The sequence below is a fragment of the Corvus moneduloides genome, chromosome 9 (genome assembly GCF_009650955.1).
Source record: "Corvus moneduloides isolate bCorMon1 chromosome 9, bCorMon1.pri, whole genome shotgun sequence".
Lineage (NCBI taxonomy): Eukaryota > Metazoa > Chordata > Aves > Passeriformes > Corvidae > Corvus > Corvus moneduloides.
The window spans coordinates 5,081,426-5,098,150 of record NC_045484.1 but is presented as its reverse complement, the minus strand read 5'-3'; the positions used below and the strand labels follow the sequence as shown (position 1 = coordinate 5,098,150).

Here is a 16,725-nt window from a genome sequence, read left to right as displayed (position 1 = left end):
CTAACTCCCTCAGGACAAATTAGTATTGTCTTTAGCTGGTCAGCACAGTGACAAACCATGCTGGCATCTCAGGGGATTGAGTTGGTCATGCTGGTACTATTCATGTGGGGTGTCACTGGGTCTCCACACCAATTTGATAGATGTCATCTGCCAAAGGAGTTTTACAAACCCTCAGTGTCTGGCTGATGGAAAAGAGGAAGACTTATGTAGTCTGTTACAGTTCCTGCCTTGCTGTGCCTGCTCTCAGAAAACTACACACAGAGGGCTCATGAATTCATGAGAATTTTAAGCTTTTTGGACAGTTGTGAGTACATCATTCTGTGCAATAGTTTGGGGCACTGCTTTAGAAGGAGTAACGATGCCTGACTAGCCAAAGCTCAGAGGTGGTTGGCTTCTTAAAAGCAGTGTGGCTGCAAGCCATAAAATAGGAAATGATTTGGTAGGGCTTAAGAAGGATGTTTGATCTTTAGTGGTGTTTTTCTTGTAACAGGCAAAAAGTGAAGCTGTTCACTGCTCACAACAACATGACAAACTATGCCACGGTCTGGGCATCAAAAACCAATTTGGAGCAGCGGAAAGGCAGAGCTGGACGCGTGCGAGCTGGGTTCTGTTTCCATTTGTGCAGCAGAGCTCGCTTTGAGAGGTGAGGCTGTGGTCTCCAGAAATAAAGTACCCTCAAGGAATTCTCCCAGAACTGTTGGGTGCTGCTTCTGGTTATACTGGGGAAATCGTTGTAGAAAGCACAGAGAGGAGATGGATGATGTTGGTTCACACTGAAATATCTCTGTTCTTTGGCTTAAAAAAAATGTACACATGTTTTTACACATAGTATGAGGTGGATAAATAGTTCATGATTTTAGTGTCACTGCAACCTACCGAACCTCTCAAGAGGAGAACAATACTGCTTGGGAATTGAGGCAAGGCAGAAAAAAGCTTTGTAATGAGGATGAAGCTCTAGTCTGCCTTCAGACATTGGGGGCACCTGTCATTGCCATGTAACAAGGCCATTTTGTCATGAAAGTGGTAAAAAGCAGGGACGGCAGATGTTACTTTCTTCTCCATCCCCATTCCATGGACAGGAAGCCCCCTCCTTGCTGCTCTAGTACCTTCCCTGCTGCTGAAACTTGACCTCTCTGCCAGACTGTTTTTCCGTTACTAGAGCCATGGAAGTCTCTTTGCTGGTTGGAGAAGGCAACACAGCTGTTAGTTACAATCTGATCTCTCTCCTGGAAGTTTCAGTGCCCCTTTCTCTGGCTGTTACAGCATAGCTGTGTTTTGATGTTCAACTTTCTGTTACCTCTTGAAAGCATCAGTTGATCAAAAACTCTCCTTGAATTCTTCGAATTTATTTAGATCTGCTGTTGAGTACAGTGCAATGATTTTAATTAACAATTTTGGCAGTGAACTGATTTTAGGCTACTGAAGTAATCATGGTTTTAAGATTACCTTCCTTCAGAGAATATAAACCCAAAATACACAAGTTCCTTGGTACTTAGGAAAGAGTGTTTGTGGACTTGTACAGATAGTTTTTTGAGAGAAATAATCTAAATCTGGTGCCAGCTGAATCAAGGTATCTGTTCAAGGTGTTTTGAAACCTTTTCTAGCTGCACCAGAAAAGTGCTTGTACATAGGGCAGGCTGAAAGCAGGTTGTCTCTCAGGAGTGTAAGAGCTTCCTTAGCAGAGTAGGAAAGGATTGTAAAGGACAAATGTGGGGCTGGACTCAGCCATGCTGGGAACTGTGCTCCAGCCCTTCAGGTTCTCTGTGGTCAGCTCATGCTAGAACCCACAGCGGGCAGTGGAGATGTGAGGGCTCCTCCCCCTGTGCATTCCCAGCGTAAATTTACCCCAAAGGAGAAGTACAGAATTTTGTGATAGAAGAGCTGAAGTTCCAGGAGCTGATGGGCAGGCTCAGAGACAGAGTTTGCTTTGGAGGGCAGTGGTTTCTGATGGTGGAATGACCCCTCATGGTGATCAAAGCCTGTGTTCAGAGAAATGGGACTTTGTTCTCTTCTCATTCCAGGCTTCAGACTCACATGACGCCTGAAATGTTTCGAACACCACTTCATGAAATTGCTTTGAGCATCAAACTGCTCCGGCTGGGAGGGATTGGGCAGTTTTTGGCCAAGGCCATTGAGCCACCCCCTCTGGATGCTGTGATTGAAGCGGAACGCATGCTGAGAGGTATCCTCATGTGCCCACGGGGCTGTGTGGTAATCCTGGGCTAGTGGAACTGGCACCAAGCGGTTTTCCATGTACGTGATCTCTAACAAATGGCTGTACCACCTCTGGGTGTATTGGTGGAGCAGCATATTCTGGCTGACACAGCAACATGGAGGCGTATGGGTGGCAGTGGCTTGTGCAGCTGAAGAAATACTTGAATTCCCAGCCAAGTGTCATTCCTTTAAGAAACTTGAGCCTTCAAACTTGAAGCTTATTTTGTTGTTTTACCAGTAACTTATGTTAGCTTCCAGCTTCCTGTTTTCCAGCTGTGGCACTGCTGTGTTTGACATAGACTCAGTCCAGTGCTTGAGGCATTCACAAAGCTTCTCTAAAAGTACTGAAAAACAGAGGTTGGTAGTTTATTAAATAATTACTGCTTTGTACAGTTTGCTGACCCAATATCTCAGACTTTGTCAAGTAATTAAATCTCCAGTTTATGAATCTGCATGAAAAACAGAAGAAACTGAGATATGGGTTGTTGTCTCCCCACTTTCTTCAAGGAACTAACTAGAATATGAATAAAATAGAGCAGGGAAAAGCTCTAAATTTATGCTTTAGTTGTAAAGCATAAATGTGACCTCAAACCTCAGCACACTTTGTAAATGTCACTAAATATGCACTTCCTACAATTTTTAACAACTGAAATATCTGTTTGATTGTTGATTTTATGGAAAAAATTGTGTACTGAGTCTATGTTGCTTGTATACAGGAGGGAGACCTGTAATGAGAATGAAAAAACATAGCTGGGGATATGTAGTCAAGTTTAATGACTTTCTGTTCTGAAAATTATTAGTACTTTTCATATTATGCAGCTCAGAATTGCAGAGCCAGGGGAAAAATCAAACATTTTCAGCTCTAACACCAAATAGCTGTTTCTGCAGGTACCTCCCCTTCCTGATGACCTGTGATTTTTCAGTGCAGGTACACTGCTAGTATGTTCTAAAGAAGGTGGAACATGTTATTCTTCGAAGTATTCTTTAGGCTTTTGGGTTCAGTAGATACCAGGAAAAATTGATTTGATGGTGGCTAAGGAGTCGTTTTTGTGTTTCCTTTCCCATTTAATTGCTCGGACTACAAATCTTTTTTTTTTTTTTAATGTGTAAAAACCTTTGGTAGCTTTGAGGATGAATACAGGTGATAATTTTTAGGTAATGGGAGGAGGGAAAAGCAGGTAAAGCCTCAAGGAAGAGAGAGTTTGTGGTGTGCTCTTTTTGATGAAGATGGTTCTGTGATTCGGCAATGGCAATGGAGACTCCACAGCTGGTTGTGACAGGGCTACTTTGATTTTCCTGAGGCAGAAATTAGGTTAGATTCATTAGATAATAGATGGTTTATTAGTGTAATAGGGGGGTGTTGTACAGAAGCAAACTAAAAAGGAATGGAAAATTATGTATGTGAATTACATTCTGATTATTCTAATTGCAGAGGAGGTAGTAAAACCTCCATAAAGCTAAAGTTTGTTTGACCTCAGAAAAAAATCAGGTTGGCAACAGTGTAACCAACATTAAACTTAAATATGAGTGGGGTTCAATTTAAACACAATTATTAAAACTCTGAATTTCTTATCTAAAGATTTCTGAGATTAGCTAACTGTCTGTGATAATGATTTACCAAAATATGAATATTGATCTAATATTGATATCCAACTGAGACGGACAAAAACTCTCTTAACAGTTTAGAGTTAGAAAGTGTATGTTTTATTTGGCGCCAGGCACCGCATGGGGTAGCTCCCTAAGACGCAGGGCCCCAATCCAAGCAAACACAAAGCTTTTTATTTACAAAAATTATGAATACAAAATACAAATGTATATTCATAACATTAACACCTCCCATTCTCCGCTTCGTATGGAAATGAGCTTAAATGTCATTAAGCATGCGTAGTGTGTGTGCTCTGAATTGAGTCAGTGGTCTTGAATTGGGTCAGTGATCTTAAGAAGATGAAGTATGCTCATCTTCCTCATTTTGACCTTTTTGCCTTTCTGAACTTTAACAATCCTAATTACTTTAGTGACCTCTAAGTTTCCTCTTGCATGACTTTTGGACGGGTTCCCACCAAGGGAGGAAATTGGTAATTGTCCTTGTTCCCTACATCAACTTATCAAAGTTTCTATTCCTCGTTCTAAGCACAGCTAAGCAAATATACGAATGACAGATCATCAGTTATTTGGTAATCAGTTACTAACGTCTTAAAACCCATTTCAGGTCCAGCTCTCTTAACTATTTTAATTAACTCTAGCTGGGCCAAATTCCTTCCTATTCTAACTAATTTCAACACACCTAGCCTATAACTAAAATCTTTTTGTTTCTTCTAAATCTATGTTTCAATAACAAGGGATCTTGTTTCAGAGCTTGATGCCCTGGATACCAATGACGAGTTGACACCTCTTGGAAGAATCCTGGCCAAACTTCCCATTGAACCTCGTCTGGGCAAGATGGTGATCATGGGCTGTATTTTTTAGTAAGCTGAGTGGTCTCAGTGGTCTTGTTCTTTTTTCTCTGAGTTCCTGAGCCTCTTGACATGCGCAAGAGAGAAAAACCAATACATCTAGATGAGCAATAAATGCTGCAGCTCGGAAGAGGTGACTGAATCTTCATGGGAGCAGAGAAGAAATAACTTCCAGTGTAGGCAATAAAGCGGTCATGAAATTCAGTTAACAGCAAGACACCAGTGGAGGCTGAATATTTCTGAATTAAGAGTGGGACTTGAAACACCTACGTGTAACAGTGAGCTAGAGGTGGGAAGATACAGAATTTAACTATGAGATAAGGAGAAAAATCAATCTCCATGTTTTGCTTTAGCAGAAGATCTGTTCTTCGTCACTGTGATGGCTGTTGGGTCCTGTGATTACTGTAGGGTCCTTTTCACCAGAAAAGGTGGTGTATGGATGGAGGGGAGGGCAGATAGGGCTAATTTAATATCCACTTCCAGGAAAGTGTTTCAGTGAAGACCTCTAGCAGATAAAGGCCAAATTCCTAAGGTGTCTAGCAGAGAAGTTTTCCCTGATATCTGCAGCCTCCAGCAGGTGCTGGCAGCACTAACTCTTGAGTGATTCTGATCCCTTCTGTGGTTCCTTTTAGTGTGGGAGATGCTGTTTGTACCATCTCTGCAGCTACCTGTTTCCCTGAACCTTTCATCAATGAAGGCAAACGCCTGGGTTATGTCCATAGGAATTTTGCTGGGACCAGGTATTCAGATCATGTAGCTTTGCTCTCTGTCTTCCAAGCCTGGGATGATGCAAGGTACGTTGTCTGGCACAGCAAGTGATGGGAAGTTACAGGTAACACAGGGTGAGCTTTTCCTTTCCTTGGTCAGGCTTCTAATTTCCTCTGTTTGTTTTTCAGAATGGGTGGTGAAGAAGCAGAGAAAAGATTTTGTGAACACAAAAGACTCAGCATGGCCACTCTTAGAATGACTTGGGAAGCAAAAGTCCAGCTGAAAGACATACTTATTAGTTCTGGCTTTCCTGAAGGTGATTCTGATTAAATTCAGTAATTTAATTACTGCATTTTTCATTCTGAGATGATAAATAAATGACCAGGATAATCTGTGTTGAGCACCCAAGCACAGGGGGAGTATAGTGGATTTGCCATAGCACTACTCTCTTTTTACAGCTGCGTTCAGGTGGAATTTTAGTGTTCTCTCCTGAAGTTGTGATGGCTGTGCTGCAACACGGAGATTTTGGAGGCTGAGGTTAGAGCTGCAGGATTAAAAATCTATAAAACAGTTGTCCTTATAATGTTACCTCCCTGACTTTCCTTCTCCTTCACTTGTTGCATCTCCAAAATGTGCTGTGCTGTGCTTTTTCCCTTCTTTCCATAGGCCTTAGTCGGGAGCCTGTGTAATCTGAAATTTTCTGTTCTGTGGCTTCCTGGGTTTGTGCTGCAGGAGGGATGTGCAGCAGTGTGCCAAATTATTCCATTTTCTGGAGACAAAATTCTTAAACTAGACCAGGTTCTGAATTTGCCTAATGTTGCTGAAGAGATCAGTGAAATGGCATTGTCTGCCTGGATTTAGCAGATGTTTATTTCCCCTCCTTTTCTTTTATTTTTTTCCTTTAAATTCCTTTAATTTTTTTTCTCCTCATGCTGTTAGGATCAGTGCTGCATTTATCCGTAACTTTCTTTCTGGGCAAGATGACCTGAAAACAAGCCACCAGAGACTCTGGGGAGGTCTGTAACAAATGAACTTATTAAAACATCCATTCCAACTTCCCCCAAAAGATCTGTCTCCAAAACAAATGACAGCACATTCTGGGAAAACCCATCTCTCCTTGTTTTTGAAGAGTTTGGAAGAGAAAAGTACCTCTTTGTAGTAGTATTTTTCAGCTTTTCAAACTCCATTAAGAAATTAAAGATTGAATGTAGAACTTAAATGCTCTGAGTGCAGAGGTCATTGGAGATCACATATAATGGTTGAATCCAGGATCCTAAACAGCTTTGCATTGATCCGGGATCCTAAATAGCTGTGTGTGCTCCTCCTACATGTCCCATGGATTTGAGTCACTCTTCTGTTCTCTGCCAACAGAATGTTTGATGACTCAACCGTTTAATAACACTGGCCCTGATAACAACCTGGATGTTGTAATCTCCCTGCTGGCTTTTGGGGTCTACCCCAACATCTGCTACCACAAGGAGAAGAGGAAAATTCTTACCACTGAGGGGCACAATGCTCTCATCCACAAGTCATCTGTCAACTGCCCTTTCAGCAGCCAGGACATCAAGTATCCATCGCCCTTCTTTGTTTTTGGAGAGAAGGTAGAGACTTTGGGTTTGTTCTTGATCATGTGCTGCCAAATGGTTCAAGAGGCTCTTTTTGGTAAAGAAGTCATAAGAAAAAACCTGACTGCAATATTTAGCTTGTTTTAGTGGGGGGTGTTGGGGGGTGTTGTTTGTTGGTTGGTTTTCTTTCCAAAAAGTGAATGTTATGTGGTCCTGGTGTCACTCAGCCTCCTAGTAACTTCCAGTCAAACACTTTCAGTAGAAGTGCACAGAAAGTTCCTGTGAGTTTTGTTACAACAGCCAGGTCATAGAGAAAGATTTAAATCATTATCTTCTTTAAGAGTTTGTTTTAGGAGCTCTTCCATACTAATTAGGCACCAGAGAATTTTTACCCTTATCACTTCTGCTACTTATGAATCCAGGGAGAAAACAGGAACATGGAATATGGCAGTGTCATCTCCTGAGGATAATTCCCATTTCCCAAGCATCACGCAAAAGGTCTCCATGACCTTTTCCTCCATCCCACAAATTCAGTGTATGTTCTGTGCATGTCCATTGCAACCCCTGTTGTGGGAGCTTGGGGGTTCAGTCTGGACCGGACATAGACGGGGACGGAGACGAGAGATCTCTGAAGTCAGATCTTGGAACATGCGGTTTATTGCAAAGGGCGTGGGTATAGGGGCACTGCTTAGAGCTGCCAGACTCAGCTCGGAGCAGGCCCAGGAGAGCAAGAGAGTAAGCGGGTAAGTAAAGAGAGAGAGAGAGCGAGAGGAATGAGAGTGAAGAAGAAGTAATAAGAGTGTGTAAGAGTGTGAATAAGAGTGTCTGAAGTTCTGGTTACAATACAATAAATCATCTTCTGTACTGAATATTCTAATTGTCACTAACCAATCTAATACAAGATACAAATCCTATAGCATTTACATACAGCCTATAAGAGTTCTTATATTACCGTAGAGTGTTACATCTTAACTTCTAAAAACTACTCTTTGGACCCCTTCTGCTGAGCTAGTAGGGTCTGCTCTGACCCTTGGACCTGCTTGCAAGCAGAGGGTATTGTTCAATCAAGAGGGGATTACCTTCAGTCGGCCATACCATTGTTTTCCAGTTGTTCAGTAACTAAGACTTGGTATTTCAAAAATGGCTTTCATTTCGATGTCGCTTATAGTTTTCATATTCCCAAAATCTTTTGTCAGGCAATCATATTTATAAGGCTTTCCTGTTTCATCTTCCCCAACACCCTGTGAGCTCTCCTGTGCTCCATTGATGGCTATCATGAATTCAGCTACTCCTGCTCAAGGAGCAAAGGAAGGCAATGCTCTTGTGTTTGGTAATAACCAGAATTTTAAGTCCTTTGGGTACAGGGATCTCGTCTTGACAGTCTGGATTCCCAGTTCATAGCTCAGAGCTGTGGTGAGGCTTTGCTTCTTCTTCACCTTTTGTATCAGGATCCCAGGAGGGTCAGACCTTTGATCCACCTTCACCGTCTCTCTCAAGTGAGATCCCCTAAATCCAACAAAAGACTTTTGAGCTCAAAAAGTTTTGCTTTATTAAACCAAAATACACACAGCAAGAGGAGAGTGAATAAGATGGTGGTTTAAGAGTATCTTAGACAGCACTTGGGTGAGGCTGGGATGCAGGAAGGATTTGTGTGCAGCTCTCTCCCTGCCCTCCCTCTTCTGTTCCTCTTTAAACTGAGGGGCAGGAGCCATGTAGCAGTGCTGTTATCTCCAGCTTGATGTTGTCCAAGTTCTCATTTCAAGTTCAAGCTCAAGCTCAGTGTTACATGACACAGCGCTGACTGCGCGGACATCTGGCAACTTCCACACTTGCATGAGTAGGACCCCACTAAAGCTTTTCATCACAGCCCCAGTAATTGAAAGGTGGGAGGAAAATTCAGATGTGCCCTGGTCACTTTTAGGCTGGCAAAGCATGAGGTGTCTCTTGCAAAAGCTGCATAAATGCAGACATGGAAAATGAATGTTTGAAAATGGAAGATAGTTTTTGTTGAGGTTTTACACCAGCCAGTGCTGAACCCCTGTAAACCTCTGCCTGGCATTCAATTTTGTATGTGCACATGCTGTTGTAATTTCCTAACTTTATGCCTAGCCTTGTTGTGTGTTGTTAGGGTTTTTTTTACAAAATTCTCTGGTTTCAGTGTCCAAAGGAAGGTGTAGAGCTCTGTTTTCCATTTCAAGAGTCATTTTCTTCTTTCCCCTGCAGATTCGAACACGAGCCATCTCTGCCAAAACCATGACCTTGGTGAGCCCACTGCAGCTGCTTCTCTTTGCTTCCAAAAAAGTCCTGTCAGATGGGGAGCTCATTCTGGTGGATGACTGGTATGGATCTCCTTGGTGCTCAGAATCATAGAATCATGGAGTGGTTTGGGTTGGGACCTCAAAGCTCATCCAGTTCTCACCCCTTGACTGAAGTGCAGCTAACACAGACCAAATCTTTATAGAACAGGGACCCCAGAGCAAGCCATGAGCCACAGGTGTGTTGGGAAGGCATCATCTTTGTTTCCTGTGAGGAAGGGATGGGTTAATTTGAGTCCTGTTTCATGCATATTATCTGCTTAAACTGAAAACAGGACAAGGTAGTTTCCATAAAAACTGCTGTTTTTTTCTTCTTTAACTGAAAGGTAAAAGGTACTATGTGTTTTGGACCTCCTCAGACAAAGGCTGAAGAAACCTTGTTTTCAAAGCTCAGAAACACAGCTTGAGGAGAGAAATGCCTCTGGCAGTGTAAATTTTATGGCCATCACCAAATACCATCTGGATGGTTGGGTTTTTTTGGTTTTTTTTTTCTTTTACCCCCTAGTTAGTAAAACAGAGGCCAAGAATTCCTTAAGCTTAATTTGCTAACAATTTGAGGGTTGGACCTTTCAAAATCTTGGAGCATCATGTTTTCAGTTTACTTTGTATTTTTGTATCTTGCTGTTTTGATGCAAGAGGTTACATGTTGAATTTATCTGAGTATAGAATAACAGAATCACAGAATGGTTTGGGTTGGAAAGAACTTTAAAGCTCATCTCAGGTGTCCACCTTCCAGTAGACCAGGTTGTTCCAAACCCTGTTCAACCTGGCCTTGGACACTCCCAGGGATGGGGCAGCCACAGCTGCTCTGGGCAACCTGTGCCAGGCCCTCACCACCCTCACAGGCAAGAGTTTCTTCCCAATATCTAAATCCAAAATCTAATCCTGTCCTCCATCAGTTTAAAACAATTCCTGCTTCTCCTATCACTATCTGCCCGTATCTCCTTTTTGAAAGCCCTCTTTAGGCACTGGAAGGGGCTCTAAGGCCTCCCTGGAGCCTTCCCTTCTCCAGGCTGAACACCCCCAGCTCTCCCAGCCTGTCTCCAGAGCAGAGGGATTTCAGCCCTCAGAGCATCTTCATGGCCCTTTGTTAAATTTCAAAAATCAAATTTTGCCAGAAGAATAGTTAAGTTTTAACTATGCCGAATTTTCAAATTTGCCTCCTGAATTTCTCACCCCTTCAGTGACAAATTAGAACCTCAGAGATGAGAATGCAGGTTTCTGGCTCAAGGAAAAGCCACTCTGCAGAACCTCTTCCTTCCCAGGTGCTCCCCTGGAAGTCATGGCAGCTCTAACACCCTCTTTGTGCTGCAGGATCAAGCTGAAGATGCCGCACGCAGCAGCCGCCTGCATCACTGCTCTGCGTGCTGCCATGGAAGCCCTTGTGGTGGAAGTGACCAAAGATCCTGGGATCATCCGGCAGCTGGACCCCACGCACGAGCGGATGCTGAACGTGATCCGGCAGCTGTCCCGGCCGGCGGCCGCAGGGATGGCACTCACGGCCGCCAGCACCAGGTGAGAGCCGGAGCTCAGAGGTGAGGATGGGGACTTCAGGCTTTGGTTTCAGTGCCATGCTCTGAGCATGCATGAAATGCTTGCACTCAAAGCCTCATGCAGAGACATCACTGCCTGTTTCCGCAACAAGAACACACAGCTCTCAGGAACAAAAGCTGTCATTCCCTCATCCAAAGCACAAAACACAAATTATCTTTTAAAGAAAAGATAATCCATATTTATTTTGGGCAAACCTTTTCCTGGAAAGAAAACACATGTCTGGCTGGGCTTGCACCGCTCTGTTTCCCCTTGTTTCCACGCCTTGCTTCTGAAGCAAAGGAAACTTTTCTGAAGTGGAAAAAGTGCAAAAGTGCAACTGTAGTTCAACTATTGTATTCTGTTCACAGAAAATTGAGGTGGCTTATCTGAGGATTGTGGCAGTTCCCATCTTTAAGAGATGGAATTTGTAAGATTGCCTCAAGTGTATGATGTTCTTTGCCAGGTTCGGGGATGGCCCCCGCCCGCCCAAGATGGCTCGTTATGACAACGGTGGTGGCCTCCGAGGCTGGGGAGGTTACACGCGCAGCTCTGGCCACAGGAGCAGAGGCTACGGTGGCTATGGCTACTCCAGCTGGCAGTCGGCGGGAAAAGGATACCCAGGTAGTGCTGGGGGAGGCTACAGAAGTGAGGGTGGCTACCGAGGAGGAGGAGTAGGAGGATACCGAGGAACAGGCAGGGGCTACCGAGGAGGCTACAGGGACGCGGGCAGGGGCGGGTGGTAGTGATGGCAGTTCAGTGAAGTCTTTCCACTTCAACAAAAGTGCGTTTCCTTCCCAAATTCTTTTCTTCCTCTTCCCAGTTTGTTTATCTTTCTTGGTTCCTTAGTACAAGTACAGCTCTGTAATATATCATGCCCTTAGGGAATCTCCTGCAAGTTGTATGATTTTATTCTTAATAAAGAATTTGTTTCTAAAGACTTACATGCTGTACCTTTGATTCTGTATTTGGGTTTGAATTTTGAAGGCTTCTGTTGCTAATTGTGAGTGCTGGCTGCCTGATGCTCACAGAAGTATATTGACACACAGGGGATAAAAACTCTTCCAGTCCTGTTTCATTCCCAAGCCTGACAAGAGTAACCTCCCCCACCTCCCCACTAATGCCACTGCAGAACCAGTAATTGTGCTTACTGGGATGTGGGAGAGTGGTGGTTGCAAAGGAAGTCCAGCATTTTTTGTATTCTCATGAAGAGTTCTTAAAAACTAGGGAAGGGTGAAGCACTACTTCTTTAATCCAGCTCTGAATTAAAGAGTATCGATATTAATCTCCAAATTTAATTTTACTGTGGAGCTGCAGTAACACACTTCCTTCTGCTGATGCAGACTTTTCTGTAGGTTGAAGAACGAATGAATGAAGCATTGTCACTCCATGCCACCGTTACCAAAACAATTATTTTTCTTTTCCAGTTTGGGCCCAGGAACAACCTATGGGAGAGTCAGCAGGGATGGACATTGGAAGATGTGCTATAGCATTAGCCACCTTCCCTTTGCACATCTGTAGTCTCTTCATCCAGACAAAACCAGCTCTCCTTGGCTTGCCCCTCACACATGGTGTTCTCAGTGATGTTACTAGCACCAAACTGGAAGCATGAAGCAGAAGTCCAGTGGTTTTAAAGATAACTATACTTAATTTTAGTATCAAACGCACAAATCTGGAGTATGATCTAATATCTGTTAAAGCTTTCTAATTTCCTCTGACTGTTATGGGTCAGAATTTAAACAGGAGGCAAGAGATGGGTGCAAGGTGAGGAAGTAGAATAGGATACCCTGGATTATCAAGTATATGTACAATATTCTATGATATTAGGGGAAAATGGTTCTACTAGCATATTTGATGTTATGTCCTAGCTGAAGAAATTCCCTTTTTAGAGTACAGTTGATCTTTCTCTGGTCTATTTACAGAATTGTTTCTAATTTGTAATTGTAAAGCTATTATTTACTATTGCTGGGAAAAAAGATTTTAAAATGTTGCCATTAATACGCTACTGGTTGTTCTGGGAGGTCTCGCTGATTCTGGTACTGATGCAGTGATGAATTTTGTAGCTCCTCAAGACATCTGCGCCTCTTGGGTACAGTTCAACACCACAGCCCTGTTCATTCACATAAAGATCTAATTTGAGTGCTCCTCGGGGTGTCCTGTGCAAGGCCAGGAATTTGGCTTGGTGATCCCTCCAGCTCAGGATACCCTATTATACTAATTTCATGTTGCTTTTAAGAACTGGTAAAAAAGTTAATAAGCTCTTAAGGGAACACCCAGGTGTTAAAAAAAGTGAAAGTGTGTCTGGGAGCTCAGCCGCAGGTTGTGGAGGGAGAAGGATCCATGGACTTTTTAGCATCTACAAATCACAACTGATGGTTTTATTTATGTGCTTAGTGCTTTACATATTAAGGAGTGTCAAGCATGAAAGTCCTGCTAATAACATTCAGTCTGGTTTTTAATACCTAATCCATCATGGCCAGTTAAGTGGGGAAGCAATAATCCTTGCCTGCACTTGATGAATAGCACAGTCTAAACAAGGACTGACATGCTAGTGAGGAGCTTAAACAGCTGGGATACAGAAAACCAAAAATTAACTTGAAATGACATGTACATTCTCCCAGTAAAAACGAAGCCTGCAGTGAGTTTTCTGTGCCAGTGCATGGATCTGTGCTTTGCTTCAAAAAGCCAGAGTGCCAGAGCACTCATGGCTCTTGTGCGGCATATTGAATTACTGAAATTCAAGAAGAAAAACTACCTGAGCCACGGTGTCACTGACTGCTCTCTGTATATCACGTATATCAAATATTTTTGGCTTTTGATATCACAGAGTTCTCATAAGAGAATTTGGAAACAGTCATGATTTCTTCTGGTTTTCCAGTTCCAAGTGGAAAAGGAGAAAAGTAATATTACCAATAGCCTCAAAACCATAATATGAAGGGTGTAGGTACAAAAATGCTGTTAGTGAGGATCTTCTTGTTATTTTTCTAAGTCCGTGAGAGACTTTTCTCTCTCACAGAAGAGGTAGCAGGGAATGTAAACAACCAAGCCACCTGCAACCTTGGAAAGTCTTGTTTATGGTATAGTAGAAAATATTTTGATAATGGATGTTTTAGGATTTTGGCCAATCACCCCCAAGGGGTGGCTGGTCCTTTGTCCAATTAGACTATGAAGAAAAAAGTCTATAAAAGAGTTTGTAAAATAATTAAATAAAGCAATCTTGCTGCACAATTCCTGCCTGCTGGATCTTCTCCTCCTCCTCCTCCCTATGGCTGCGGGACACGGTGATATACCGTAGGAACCAGTAATATTTGGTGCTGCCCGACGTGATTCTGCACTCTCTGACGTGTCCTGCTACTGCGAGCCAAGCCGAATTCCTCTAGAGGTACGCTGTTCCCCTTCCCCCCCGGGACCAGGAGGTCCGACAGAACTGAGAAATGGCGAACAGCGGCTCACAGAACGACGCTGTTGTACTGGTCTGGAAGGGTGTGTTTAGCATATTGCGCACCTCCATTCCTGAAAACTCAGTTCGGGAATTATTAGACTGGGCTACTTTAAAAGGGATTTCCATGGACAGAGATACTGCCCTGGACTTTTCCTTATGGCAGGAGCTCGGATGCACTGTCCGACACGAGCTCCCGACAGAGGAGCCGGCAGCGTTAGAATTATACAAAACCTGGTGGTCATTATTTATTCTGCTGACAGCCCTTGACTGTGATAGCAGGGCTGGATCGCCTATCTCGGTGATGAGTGACGGAGGAATGTCCGCAGGGGGCCCTGCTGACTGGGCTTCCGGGGCAAGTGATGGTGGATTCGGAATAACCCCCCCGGCTCCACAGGCAGAGCCTGCGCTGGCTCACCCTGCACAGTCTCAGGACTCCGCAGCCTCCAGGAACCCCGTGCCGGCAGAGGCAGGGGGGTCAGGGCAGAGGCAGGGTGCACAGCCTGCCTTGCCGTTTGGCTGGACGGCGGCCACGCCTTATCCAGGGCCACAGATCAGCGGCTTAGCAACTTGGACGCCCAGAGAGCCTCCTAGTTCGGTTCCGTATGCACCTGGATCTAACTTAGCGGGCGTAGCGCCGGGTGTGCCCCCCCTGGGACTGCCTGGCTATGGTCCGCTGCCCTCCCTGGTGCTGGACTGTTCTGCGCAGTCGCAGAACCGAGCGATGGACCTTTTTTATGCAGCATCTGCCCAGCCATAAATTACTGCAGCTGGCAAAATCGACCGTACTTTCCTTGCGGCCGAGAAATAGCCGAGTGCCGGTGCAAGGACCCACCGTCTTTACGGATGGTTCAGGGAAAACTAGGAAAGCCATTGTTACCTGGAAGGAGGGATCGGAATGGCAGGTGCTGAAGGAACACGAGTCAGGCTCTGCTCAGTTAGTTGAATTAAGGGCTGTTACCATGGCTTTTCAGCGATTCTCACAGGAACCTTTGAATTTGGTTACTGACTCTGCTTATGTAGCAGATATCACCCAATGCTTAGACTGTTCACTTCTAAAGGAGGTGAACAATGCGGCTCTGTTTTCGCTGTTGCAAACCTTGTGGCCTGCAATTCAGGCTCGAGTGCATCTGTATTACATTCTGCACATTCGAAGCCACACCAATTTACCAGGTTTTCTAACAGAAGGCAATGCCAGGGCTGACATGCTGGCCAACCCTGCGTGGGTAGGGCCTCAGTCTGACAAAATTGCACAAGCCAAGGCATTGCACGGTTTCTTCCATCAAAGTGCACATACCCTGCAGAAGCAGTTCCATTTAACGCCAACCGAGGCGCGCGACATTGTCAGCGCTTGTGCTGACTGTCACGGACTCGCTGCGCCTTTGCCAGTGGGGGTAAACCCCAGAGGGCTAAAAGCCTTGCAGATTTGGCAAACGGATGTAACTCACATCCCAGAATTTGGTCGGCTGAAATATGTGCACGTGTCTGTTGACACTTTCTCCTCGGCTATGTGGGCTACTGCTCACACTGGAGAGAAGGGCCGTGATGTCATTGCCCATTGGAAATTGGCTTTCTCAGTCCTGGGCGTGCCAGCTTCTGTGAAAACCGATAATGGTCCTGCCTACGCCTCGGAGAAAACGCAGCAGTTCTTACACCTATGGGGTGTAGACCATACCTTTGGTATCCCACATTCTCCTACTGGCCAAGCCATTGTCGAACGCGCTCATGGTACCTTGAAGCGTGTTTTGGACAAACAGAAAAGGGGAATGCATGGAGAAACCCCACAGAGCCGACTAGCAAAATCTTTGTATACAATTAATCACCTTACAGTACCACAAAATTCAAATAATCCTGTTATTCTGAATCATTTTCTCTCATTGCAGTCTGCAGGCGACAGACAGCTGCCCCGGGCAAAAGTCTGGGTACGGAATTTACTCACTAACCAGTGGGAAGGCCCTCATGAGCTTATCGTTTGGGGTCGTGGGTATGCTTGCGTTTCCACAGATACTGGGGTACAGTGGCTACCTTCAAAATGCGTTCGACCTGACCTACGGCACCAGAGGCAGAACAGGCAACCTCCAAATGATGACCAGAACGCCAACCATCCAAATGGTGACCAGAATATAGATCATCAGCCTAATGACTCTTCTGATGATGACCAGGATGTCAACCATCAGGCAGATGGTCCTTCTACAAGCAGAGACTGGGATGGTCCTTCTACAAGCAGAGACTGAATTTTAAATTTCTTGTTATGGAGTCAGATAGTTAAAGCCTTAAGGACATATTTAGAATTAATAACTGATGTAGATTTCTATTTAGGATTAATAGTAGGGTTGTTATCTTATAAAACAAAAAGGGGGAATTGTAGGTACAAAAATGCTGTTAGTGAGGATCTTCTTGTTATTTTTCTAAGTCCGTGAGAGACTTTTCTCTCTCACAGAAGAGGTAGCAGGGAATGTAAACAACCAAGCCACCTGCAACCTTGGAAAGTCTTGTTTATG

The 16,725-nt window shown here is 44.1% G+C and overlaps 1 protein-coding gene across 3 annotated transcripts in view; it reads left to right on the top strand.

The window, feature by feature from the left end:
* DHX9 (DExH-box helicase 9) overlaps positions 1–13,503 on the top strand; it is a 45,074-nt gene extending 31,571 nt beyond the window's left edge. For 2 of the 3 annotated variants that reach the window (XM_032117804.1, XM_032117801.1), the window contains 9 exons: positions 491–643; positions 2,022–2,182; positions 4,568–4,679; positions 5,300–5,461; positions 5,564–5,691; positions 6,747–6,976; positions 9,164–9,279; positions 10,570–10,770; positions 11,252–11,729. In XM_032117804.1, coding sequence (XP_031973695.1) covers positions 491–643; positions 2,022–2,182; positions 4,568–4,679; positions 5,300–5,461; positions 5,564–5,691; positions 6,747–6,976; positions 9,164–9,279; positions 10,570–10,770; positions 11,252–11,531 — 1,543 coding nt within the window. In that variant the 3' untranslated portion in view covers positions 11,532–11,729. Of the gene's footprint in view, positions 1–490; positions 644–2,021; positions 2,183–4,567; positions 4,680–5,299; positions 5,462–5,563; positions 5,692–6,746; positions 6,977–9,163; positions 9,280–10,569; positions 10,771–11,251; positions 11,730–12,212 lie in introns of those variants that run through there. The other variant, XM_032117800.1, reaches the window with a different exon arrangement.
* The last annotated feature ends 3,222 nt before the right edge of the window (positions 13,504–16,725 follow it).